The sequence below is a fragment of the Thalassophryne amazonica genome, chromosome 3, assembly GCF_902500255.1.
Source record: "Thalassophryne amazonica chromosome 3, fThaAma1.1, whole genome shotgun sequence".
Classification (NCBI taxonomy): Eukaryota; Metazoa; Chordata; class Actinopteri; order Batrachoidiformes; family Batrachoididae; genus Thalassophryne; species Thalassophryne amazonica.
Window position 1 is genome coordinate 89,073,337 of NC_047105.1, and position 11,732 is coordinate 89,085,068.

An 11,732-nucleotide genomic window follows, 5' to 3' on the forward strand; every position below is an offset into this window, starting at 1 on the left:
ACGCATGCACACAAAGGTTCAAGCTTGGCTGATGCAATCACACGTGATTCAAATCCATATAGTTTTTGAAAAAAATAAAAAGGTCCGTTAGTTTTTGGACAGACCTCGTATTCATTGCGCTACACTTTTTCCACAATTTGTTATGTTACAGCCTTATTCCAAAATGGATGAAATTCTTTTTTTTTCCCCTCAAAATTCTACTCACAACACCCCATAATGACAACATCAAAACATTTTTTTTTAAATTTTTGCAAATTTATTAAAAAATAAAAAACTAAGAAATCAAATGCACATAAGTGTTCACAACGTGTGCTCATTACTTTGTTGATGCACCTTTGGCAGCAATTACAGCCTCAAGTCTTCTTGAATATGATGCCACAAGCTTGGTGCAGCTATCTTTGGGCAGTTTTGCCCATTCCTCTTTGCAGTAGCTCTCAAGCTCCATTAGGTTGGAAGGGAAGCGTTGGTGCACAGCCATTTTCAGATCTCTCCAGAAACGTTCAATTGGATTCAGGTCTGGGCTCTGGCTGGGCCACTCAAGGACATTCACAGAGTTGTTCTAAAGTCACTCCTGTAATATCTTAGCTGTGTGCTTAGGGTCATTGTCCATCGCCCAAGACTGAGATCAAGAGCGCTCTGGAGCAGGTTTTCATCCAGGATGTCTCTGCACATTGCTGAATTCATCTTTCACTCAATCCTGACTAGTCTCCCAGATCCTGCGGCTGAAAAACATCCCCACAGCATGATGCTGCCACCACCATGCTTCACTGTAGAGATGATATTGGCTACATGATGAGCAGTGCCTATTTTCCTCCAAACATGACACCTAGCAGTCATGCCAAAGAGTTCAATCCTTGTCTCATCAGACCAGAGAATTTTATTTCTCATGGTCTGAGAGTCCTTCAGGTGCCTTTTGGCAAACTCCAGGTGGGCTGCCATGTGCTATTTACTAAGGAGTGGCTTCTGTCTGGCCACTCTACCATACAGGCCTGATTATTGGATTGCTGCAGAGACGGTTGTCCTTCTGGAAGGTTCTCCTCTCTCCACAGAGGAATGCTGGCACTCTGATAGTGTGACCATCAACTTCTTGGTCACATCCCTGACTAAGGCCCTTCTCCCCTGATCGCTCAGTTTAGATGGGTGGCCAGGAAGAGTCTTGGTGGATCCCAACTTCTTCCATTTATGGATGATGGAGGCCACTGTGCTCATTGGCATCTTCAAACCAGCAATGTTAAAGTACCCTTCCCCAGATTTGTGCCTCGAGACAATCTTGTGTCAGAGGTCTACAGACAATTCCTTTGACTTCATGCTTGGTTTGTGCTCTGACATGCACTGTCAACTGTGGGACCTTATATGGAGACAGGTGTGTGTCTTTCCAATTCATGTCCAATCAACTGAATTTACCCCAGGTGGACTCTAAGCTGTAGAAACATCTCAAGGATGATCAGTGGAAACAGGAGGCACCTGAGCTCAATTTTGAGCTTCACTGCAAAGGTTAATACTTATGTACATGTGATTTCTTAGTTTTTATTTTTAATAAATTTGGAAAAATCTAGAAAAGGAAAAAAACCTTTTTTCACTTTGTCATTATGGGGTATTGTGCAGCTGGTCTGCTCTGTGTAAGCCTGATTCTGTCAGATCTCAGAAGCTAAGCAGTGCAGTGTCTGGTTAGTACTTGGATGGGAGACCTCTTTGGAACACCAGTGGCTGTGTGTGTTTCTCCAGGTAAAACTGGAGTTGTCAGGAAGGGCATCCGGCGGAAAACTTGTGCCAAATACCTATGCAGATCTGACAGTATCCGCCGTGGTGACCCTGAACAATAACGGGAGCAGCTGAACTGACAACAACAACAATTATGGGGTATTGTGTGTAGAATTTTGAGGGAAAAAAATGAATTTCATTCATTTTGGAATAAGGCTGTAACACACAAAAACACACGCACACACACTCAAAGTGGAAAAAGTGCAGCGCTGTGAATACTTTCTGGATGCATTATACATGGTGTAATATTCAAATGTGCCATATATAAGTGCGTTTGTGACAAACGTGCACTCTGCTTGTATATACGGTGAAAGTGAATTGAAAACAACCATTAAAAATTAAAAGCAAACACTAACGGAAAAATACAAAACTTCACATTAATGCTTCGGTAGCTATACTGTAGTTATGTAAAGAATCCAATCTGAGTGGAATCCAGTTAGAAAACAATAATTTTGATCGGTGAATCCACATCATTTACATCGACCCAATAAAAACACTCAGATAGCTATACTTGTTCATATGTGTTGCTCAAAACTATCAGATTTGTTATTTTGATATGTGCACAAAGCAGCTCCTGTTGCCCCATACACAATTTTATTTTGACAACAGACCCACATTATTCTGTTTTACTGCTCAAAGTGCAACAGGAGAGATTTTATCTTGATAAAGAGAGCAGCAAAATCACACCACGTTGTTGTCATGGGGGCTGGTGGTTCATGCACATTACAAAAGAAATCCTTGTGTTTGTTTCTGGTCATTGAAAGAAAGTATTATGTCTTTTAAAATCCCCTTAAAATCCCCATGGGAACGAAAATCTCTGAGGGATTTTTGGCCATTTAATCATCCAAAAATTCCTTAGAGTATGCAGTGATGGCTATAAGCAGAATGCTCTGCCTGATGAGAACAATCTGATCAGGTGTTTCCATGACTAATATTTTCTGATCTGTCAGAATAGAAAAGGATTGTTCCTCCCTTATCTGACTGGATTTCTAATCAAATCAACTTATTTCATTCTAATTTGAGAGTTCATGAAAGACACTTCCATTCAGATTCTAGGTCTTTCTGATTGAACATGGGTTAACAGGGATTATTGCAAGGGTTTTGGTGGCTGCTTTTCACTTGCACACTGTCATGAGTCTGTTTTCTATTTGGCGGTGTGCCCCATCCCTTAAAGGGAATGACAGATGACACCGCAAGTGGTTTATTTAATGTCATGGTCAAAAGACACTCATGACTATTTACGTAACTAAATATAACCTTTTGCACCATGTGCCCTTTTTTACGCTCAGCTTACGTATGCAACCTCTAAATGGTAAAGTGGAGTTGGACATGCCCGTAATGCACTTGCACCATACACTCTAGAACGTGCACCATAGATTGTCAAGATAGGGTCCATTGTCTATGGGGTGTATCTTCATGAACAAACAACTTGGTGGTTATGAAATAAGTTACATTTCAAATATTCCTATTTGTCAGAATTCATGAGTGATGGTGTAGCATGCAGCGAAATGACAGGAGATACAGTGTTGATACAATATCATAACTGATCACCAACTCAGTTTTAAGGTCAAATTATCACAGCCTCCAGTGTGGTAATCCTCAATGCAGTGTGGTAATCTTTGTTGATTTAAGACTATAGTGATGACGTGCAACTCTCTGATTACAGCAGTAAATTACTGACAATATGAAATAACTTGATTAAAATGTACTCTAAGTTTCCCAGAAGATTTTTTTATGAGCCCACAGTGCAAACAGGAATGACGATGATGAGAATGATAATCACTGCAGTAGCTATAAGTGCGAGAAGTTTGCAGGCCTTGGCTCGGCGAAGATCAGCTTCTTTACGCCTGAGTAGAGCATCGTAGCCTGGTGTGTAGACATCGTCCATCCAGAACTCCATGTTGTTGGGATTCAGAGACTCTTGAGCCTGAAGAACACGGTGCCATTCAAATATTTTGAAAGCAGAAATTAAGTTCTACAAATATAATACAGGACCTGTTCTAATCCACAATGCCTTTAAAGAGGGGAACAATAACTTACTTCATGGAAAGATACAACAGACCTTTTGTGTTTGCACAATGATACATGTTAAAACAGGAAGTTCTGGCGCTGATGGTTGCTGAAAAAGTCAACTTTTTATGATGCTACAGCTTTCTCTCAAAAAATATAACACAAATTGTTCACGTTTACACGATTCAAGTCAGGTGACTCTCTGCACTCAAATAGTCCATCTGTCGGTGAAGACAGAACAGCATCTGGTATGTCTGTGTTGCTGTGGCAAGCGGTAAAGTTGAATATCTTTAAGTTTTGATGGCAAGTGATGCGCAGCTGCCACGCTCACAGCCAGCAGTCGTGGAATTTTCAGTCATCTTCTCATTAAAAACAACATCCAATTTAGGGCCTGATTCCACCAAGCTTTGGTGTTCGTGTCAGCGTTAGCATTTTATTTTGCGTTTGAATATTTACACAGAGATTATGCTTTCGTATTTTTGAGCCTGAAATTTCACATAAACAAGAATTAAAATTGCAAGATAAAGTTGGGCGCAGCATGGCTGACAAACGGAAATTTGTTGTAATGATGCTGCATAATGAAATAGATGAGGAAGAGATGGAGGATGAACTAAACGTCACGGTTGCTGTGATCCCGTTTGGTTTTATCATAAAGCGGTGGCCATTTCTGTACAGCTTGAATTAGCTTTCCAGAGTCCACTGTATTGCTCATTTTTCTGCAGGATGAACAAACTTCCTGCCACATGCTGAGCACACGAATAGTTTACTACAGGCGTATGGACCTTCGACTTCCATGTGACGCGGATGGTGTCAGAGCACAGAAAACGCGTGCGCTGAGACTATAATTCTATGGGAGGTGATGGTCTAATGGATAAGGTGTTGGGCTTGAGTCCAGAAGATCATGGGTTCAAATCCCCGTTTGACTGGAAATTCACTAAGGGCCCTTGGGCAAGGCCTTTAATCCCCTATTGCTCCTGGTGTGTAGTGAGTGCCTTGTATGGCAGCACCCTGACATCGGGGTGAATGTGAGGCATAATTGTAAAGCGCTTTGAGCATCTGATGCAGATGGAAAAGTGCCATATAAATGCAGTCCATTTGCCATTCCATTTTATGGGGGCATGTCAGTTACAGTGGCTTGCAAAAGTATTCAGCCCCTTGGTATTTCATGCACTTTAATTTGTTTATGGCATTTCAAATACAAAAAGTAAATCAGGCTTCTCAATATAAAAAATTCTAAAATTATCTTCCTCAGACTCAAACTGAAGAGGGTTTTATTAAAAAGAAGACCTGCAAGTTCAGCTACAATTTGCCAGAAGGTACATCTGAGATGCAAGCCTAGATTTAATGTTTTGGTGAAAGAAAATCCTCCTCTGTACCACTTCATCATGAAGCTGTATAACTGGAGATACAAAATGCAAAATATGCACTCTGCACAATTTCTCCAAACACAGCCACAGAAGCCTGTAACTTCTTCTGGGTTGTCTTGGTGTCTTTCCTCACTCTTCTCCTTCTTGCACAGTCACTCAGTTTTTGAGAACTGTCTACTCCACACAGATTTGCCATAGAGTGCCATGCTGTGAGTATTTCTTCATAACCGATGTAAATAAAACCCAAGACATATTCAGTGACTTGGAAATGTTCATGTATACATCCCCTGACTTGTCTGAAGAAAACTGGCAATTAAATTCATTATTTACAAGTATTATACCAAAGGATCCCATTACTTATGCAACCCATCATCTTGGCTTTTATAGTTTTAATTAATTTATATCAAGTTGTAGAGATGTACTTTCAGTTTGAGTCTAAGGAAGATAATTTTAGAAATTTTTATATTGAGAAGCCTGATTTACGTTTTGTATTTGAAATGCCATAAACAAATTAAAATGCGTGAAATACCAAGGGGCCGAATATTTTGCAAGCTACTGTATGTCTGACATGACCTCAAAGCGGATGCAAAAGCTTAGTGAAAACACTCAAATGTCTCAACATAGGTGATTCAAACGCTGACACATATGTGGATGCCGAAGCAAAAGCTTGGTGGAAATGGGGCCTCTCTTGTATAAACCCAACATGTGAATGCAGCATGAAGGGATGAAGGGTGATTCCTAATTTTTTTTTTTTACAATTAAATACTTTATTGCAGTAAAACTCAATACAATGTCACATAATGTACATTAGTGTAGGTATCCACAGACATTAAATATATATTTTAATATATATTTTACTATAACATGAAAATATAGAAAATTTAATATATTAAGGGTGAATGAAACATTTTGAGCCTGACCCAGACAAAGCAGGGTATAGTTCTCCGTCTTTTGCATTTTGAGAAACTGACGTTTCTCAGCATTGCACCCACTGAATCAAAATTTCACACATCCTCGAGAAATGTGTCCTACTTCTGGGTCAGGCTCAAAACTTTTCATTCACCCGTTGTAGTAATTATATACTGGAAGCATTTATTTTGTCCTTTTGTTGCCCCCAGTTGCTTGAAGGGCAGCAAATAAATAAATAAATAAGTCTGGTCATAGCACAAATTTTACACTGGATGCCCTTCCTGATGGAACTGCAGTTTCTCATGAAGAAACATGCTCACAGCTCCTGGTGATCAAAAGAAGCCAACCAGCCAAGTAGTAATCAAGACCTACTATTAGGCTGGTGTTAGCACAAATATTTTGAAATACCTCCTTAAAACATAACATTTTGGGACTCTGGCGAGGGCGGTCGCATCTCCTCCTCTCTCCTCTATCTCCTCTGTCTCTGCTCCAAACTTCAAAGTCCCTACTTCACCACACTGTGAATTCTTCAAACTATATTTGGATTAACCATAAATGCACGCCCCCCCCTTGCCTCCGCCGTGCCACTCCCCCGAGCTCGCGGCTGCACGGGAGACTGCTGTGGCCACCCCACACTCACATTGCCTCAATTCGGATGACGGAATGTCTTAATGTTTAGCGTACATAAACAATCAAATGTATAAGCATGGTTGTTTTAATGCTGATGTGTGCCATTATTACATTCAACTAGTAATAACTGCAGATTAATTGCTGTATTTTTTTTTCTGAGGTGATTGGTTGTGAAGATAATTTCGTTGCACTTGTAACTTCATTGCACTTGTTATAATGACAATAAAATCTATCTATCTAAAAATATTCAGACGGTTAAGTTGAAATCTCCCAAATCATGCCATTTTCACTCCAAAATGCTGCCTGGCAATGACAAACCAATAAAGAAAGCTATTTTAGCAGCATTTATGTCCATAATGGTCCATTTCTGAACATGTCGGTCATAGTTCATGCATCCAGCGAGGTATCTCGAGCATAGTAAACCTCCAGGTAGAGATGTCCTACCATTGCCAGGCAGCATTTTGGAGTGAAAAATGCATGATTTGGAGGGTTTTGCCTTCAGGGGGCATGTGCAGGGGGGTTAGACTAGATCATTTGGTCAATGATTTGCATTTTCTTGTTCATAATAACCGTGCCCATATTTTTAATGGGGTAATACATCGCAACGTTTAATTTGCCTGTGTACAACGTTTTGAAATAATACACTCTAGTAAATCATACCTGTAAATCCAAAGGGGAAATTCGTGCTTCTTTGTCATCTACAGTCCAGATGGGCCGTCCCCTCCCCTCAATCACCCTGGGGTCCACTATCTTCCCAGAGGTTAACCCACTAGTCAGACTACTGTCTTTTTTGTGGAACAGGGAGGAGTTAAACACTTGTTCCATCAGGCTGGAAGACTTCTGAGACAGTAGATTTGTTGTGCTGCTTGACTGATCTACCTGCAGCATAAAAGATGGAAATAGTGAAATAACTATTAATATACTGCAGCATTTTTCCACATACATACACGACCATTTTTTTTGTACTTTTTATTTATTGCTTATTCATTCAGCCATTGTGGAAAATAACAAATACATGACATAAAAGTAATATACCTGTCCAATTTTCCCATGTATAGGTTTGCCATCTTTACTTTTTGAAAATGACACAGTCCAGTCTCTTGCAGAGTTCGACAGATTTGGCTGTTGGGAATCAGACCCACTTTTTTCTTCAGACTGGGACTTGGCGGCATGCCGAGATAATGCATCCTTTTTTCCTTCTTTCACCCCCTTAGGATCAGCTTGACCCTTGTTGCTGCTTTCTGTTTGTTCACCAGGGGTGTTCCATTTATTCCAGTCCAAACTAGTGTTGCTTGTCCCTGAAAGCAGTTGCCCAGTTACAGACAGAGGTTGGGGGTCTGATGACTCAGATCCAGGGGTTATAGGGTGGCTGATGAAGGAAGAGACACTGGCACTGAGAGGCTCCAGCCAACGTCCCCCAGTGCCTCGCCCACTGCCAGTGATAGGCTGCTGGATCTTTTCATCCAGTCGTTGCAAAGCAGAAAGTACCTGTGAAATTTCAGACTTTACATCATTCAGTGACTCTAGCTGTCGTTCTATCTGACTCATGCGGAGTAGGAGCTTATAGACACTGGCTTTTAGCCCATCATCACTGCTTTCCAAAGAGTGGAAAAGCCTTTGGAGCTGTCCTAAGCGGCCCCGCCTGGCCTCAGGAGTGTCCTGGTTGGCAGCCCCTGATCCATCGCTAGGATGCAATACTCCTGTGGAGCCACACATGCTGATATCATCTAAGAACCTAAATATGGCACTGATATCATCCTCACAAAACTCGGGGTCATCTAATGAGGTCATAAAGGAGAAGCGGTCAGCATGGACCAGGCTACGGAGACGGCGAGGATCAGGAGGGTCTGTTTGGGTTCCCTGAGCCTTAACTTCACTGCTACAATTTGGTAATCCACTATCCCCACTGTCACCTCTGGAAGACTCACCAAAAGTGCTGATAACAGGAGACGATTGGCGTGGAAGCTGTCCTCCTTGTGACTGCATCCCCACCCCACTGCTACCCATGCTTATCTGGTCCTCTAAACTGTGACTTTTATTACCCCAGATAGGTCTCTGGGTCCTGGATGGGTGGAGATGGCGAGGGGACCATTCTGGGATTGAACCAGGTCCAAAGTAAGTTGAGTCCTGTAGGTCATCCAGGCTTTCGTGTTTAGTCCTTTGCTCTGGCGACTGGTGAACTGTTGTTGGCGAAGGGTAAGGATTGGGGATCATGTCAAAGCTGTGATTGTCAAAGCCTTTCTGCCCTTTGTTGGGACTGAGTGACTCACTGCTCACGGTTACCTGGGGTATTAGAGGTGGCTGGTTATGAAAGTCCTTCCTGAAGATATTTCTTTTCTGGTCAACAGATGAATCTTCTTCAGCTTCAAACACTTCAATGGGGGCAGAATCTCCACTGGATTCACTGTCTGTTTCCAAAGGCAGGTAGATATTCTTCATATCCTTGCTGGAGATTTGACCACTCGGGTAAAAAAGTGTGGTGTGAGGCAAGTCAAAGGACACAGCCCTTGCCCTTGTTGGAGGGGTAGACACGACTGAGACAGGATCAGGGGGGAGGCTTCCTCGCTTGCGAACAGAGTAATTTGATTTTGGTAAAGACAGTTGTTGGTCAAGAGACCTGCCACCAGAGTCAGAGTGAGCACGTGCTCTTTCTTGACCACTGTAGTTCAGCTGGTGAGTTCCAGGCAGGCTGGGGCCTGGTGATTGGTCAACAGGAATGACTGTCTGGGTTCTCATTGGTTGGGACTCATTGGGAGCCCCACCCGTCATCTGAATAAGGTTGAAGATAGTTACAATGTCAGCAGCGACTCCAATAGGCGATAGTCCGTGGCCTCTAGGTTGAAACCCAGATCTCTGAATAGGAGTGGCTGGGAAACAAGGGTCCCGGCTGGCAGCAGCAAACAGCAAACTCCTGAGCTCGGTAAGGTGCTCTAGGTCAAAGCGGGTGCTGACCATTCGGCAAAGATCCTGGAAAGACAGCCATTGTCGCATGTTGGCAAGTTCCTCCAGGATACCCAGAAGGACTTTGGGGTATTCCTCCTGCACAGCTGCCATGGCTAATCACCTGAGAAAGAGGACAGGCTGATGACAAGAAACAAATATTGAAAATCCCTGAAAAAATGTTCCTGTTTTTACTGTTTTAATCTGCTTTCATTTGGCACTTTGATTTTACTGTTTTATACTCAAACTGCATATCATATCTCTGTCTGTGTGTATGAGTTGTTGTTTGTTATGCTTTATGTCTAACTGAAACAGGTCTCTCTTGAGAATGAGACTTTGTGTCTCAGTGAGCCTCCCTGTATAAATAATGGATACATAAAATAAAAAAAATAAAAAAAAATCAGTGTGATCATATCTAAAATGTGGGCAAGTGCCATTTGGAGATCTTTATTTACACATAAAATAAAAATACCATAAATCAAATGTTCACTTCATTTGTCAAACAAGATATATCCAATACTTAAAAGTAAAATATTGTGTGGCTGGACTCTGAAGATGTGATTAAATAAATGGTGGTTATTAATAATTTGTCATTTGCACAATATACTCCAGCCTCAGAAATGACAAAAACGAAGGTTGAATACATCTGAGTGTCAACAAATATCTGTATTTTCATAAAGATTATATTTATCACAGGACTGTTGAAATGGGCTGTATGAAATAAGTGTTGATATTTTTTTGGTCTTGAAGCAATAGTACAATAATTCTGTATTTTTTATATTTTTTTAATCAAAATCAAATTGATACCAGCTTTGACCTAGAACGTCACAGAAAGTACAGCCAGATTACTTTTTTCATCCTAGACAGAAAAAGCCCTTTGTGGGGTAAGTTGGACGGTGACCTTATTTTGGCACCTAAAATAACTTGCCACCTGATCTGATGACGCTGTCGCACTGTGCACATCACTGCACAACGAACATTTTAATTCAACAAGTTCTATGAGCGGGTGCAGGACCTGCTGTCTTTACAATGCAGTGTTGATGAACATGCTTTCACTTAATTTCATATGGGTAAAGCAGGACATTTACTTTATAGTGTGGCTGTTAACAAATCAATACAGGAAGCCGCCTCTTGTAATTGTAGATCAACACTAATAGAATGACAGTATCACAAATGCAGTTTGAGTCCTAAACACATTGGTAAACTGTAGCTGGAATGAATGGATGCTGTAGTTTCTCCACTTACCTGAATCTATTGGGAGAGAATTACAGCCACGCCACGCCTGCTTCCCGCAAAAGTGACACATAAAATCCGTATCCGTAGCAAAGCCGTATTCTGAATAGATGTCGGCCAGCTCACACACTCTCTGTTTGTAGCAGAGACTAGTCCACAGCCCAGGCAGGAGAGGAGAAAATTAGAAATCAGGTCATCTTCTCACAAGCCCCTGCAGTCCCCTATGGGACCTCAAAACACATCCAAACGGTTTCCCCTCATCACAGATCAGCGATGGCACTTGCAAAGTCAAGAGTACAGCCACATTTTGAATGGCAACACTCGGTCCTGGAGAATTTTTTTCTCAGGGTGCAATATGACAAATTTGTTATGTGTGCACATTTAGTACATGGATAAAGCAGATTAAAAATTGATGTTTTGTAATTGAGGCACTTGAAACAGCAAACTAACAGTAAACCATAAGGTCTACAGTAAATTGCCAATTAGAAAGCTGTCTATGTGCACCAGCCCTGTCTGACTTTTCACCATTACTCTACATTATCATCCATAAAGTGTTGTACTTAAAACCCCATTAGAGTGAGAGAAGGGCAAGGCTTTCATCCCTGAGTAGTAGCACTCACCCCGAGTCAGACTGGACATTTTCACAGACAGTACACAGAGGAGCACATCCATCAACCAATATACTCAGGAACAACCAGGAATCAATGTGATGCACGAGCCGCTGTATGAAATGCAATGTGCATGGAAGATAACGATTTACAGCCACGGCTATGGAATGGTAGTTGATCCATATGGGGAAAGAACGAATTAAGGCTGTCAAAAGCACTCGAGAACTCATAAGGTACTCAAGTGAGTGCAAAGCACACAGGACCAGAAGTATTT

At 41.5% G+C, this 11,732-nt stretch overlaps 1 protein-coding gene across 1 annotated transcript; it reads right to left on the minus strand.

Moving 5' to 3' along the window:
* Positions 1 to 3,493: 3,493 nt before the first annotated feature.
* Positions 3,494 to 9,731, minus strand: LOC117507968 (major intrinsically disordered Notch2-binding receptor 1-like). Its single transcript, XM_034167705.1, has 3 exons — positions 7,713 to 9,731; positions 7,338 to 7,556; positions 3,494 to 3,688 (listed from the first exon to the last, which is right to left on the minus strand). Exons 1-3 carry the CDS (start codon positions 9,729 to 9,731, stop codon positions 3,494 to 3,496), a joined length of 2,433 nt encoding a protein of 810 aa, XP_034023596.1.
* Positions 9,732 to 11,732: the final 2,001 nt, after the last annotated feature.

Coding starts and splice junctions, on each gene's coding strand:
- LOC117507968 (XM_034167705.1), bottom strand. CDS start 9,731: ATGGCAGCTGTGCAGGAGGAATACCCCAAAGTCCTTCTGGGTATCCTG. Junction 7,557..7,712: donor TACATGGGAAAATTGGACAG/GTATATTACTTT, acceptor TTTATGCTGCAG/GTAGATCAGTCAAGCAGCAC. Junction 3,689..7,337: donor TTTCCCCTTTGGATTTACAG/GTATGATTTACT, acceptor CGTGTTCTTCAG/GCTCAAGAGTCTCTGAATCC.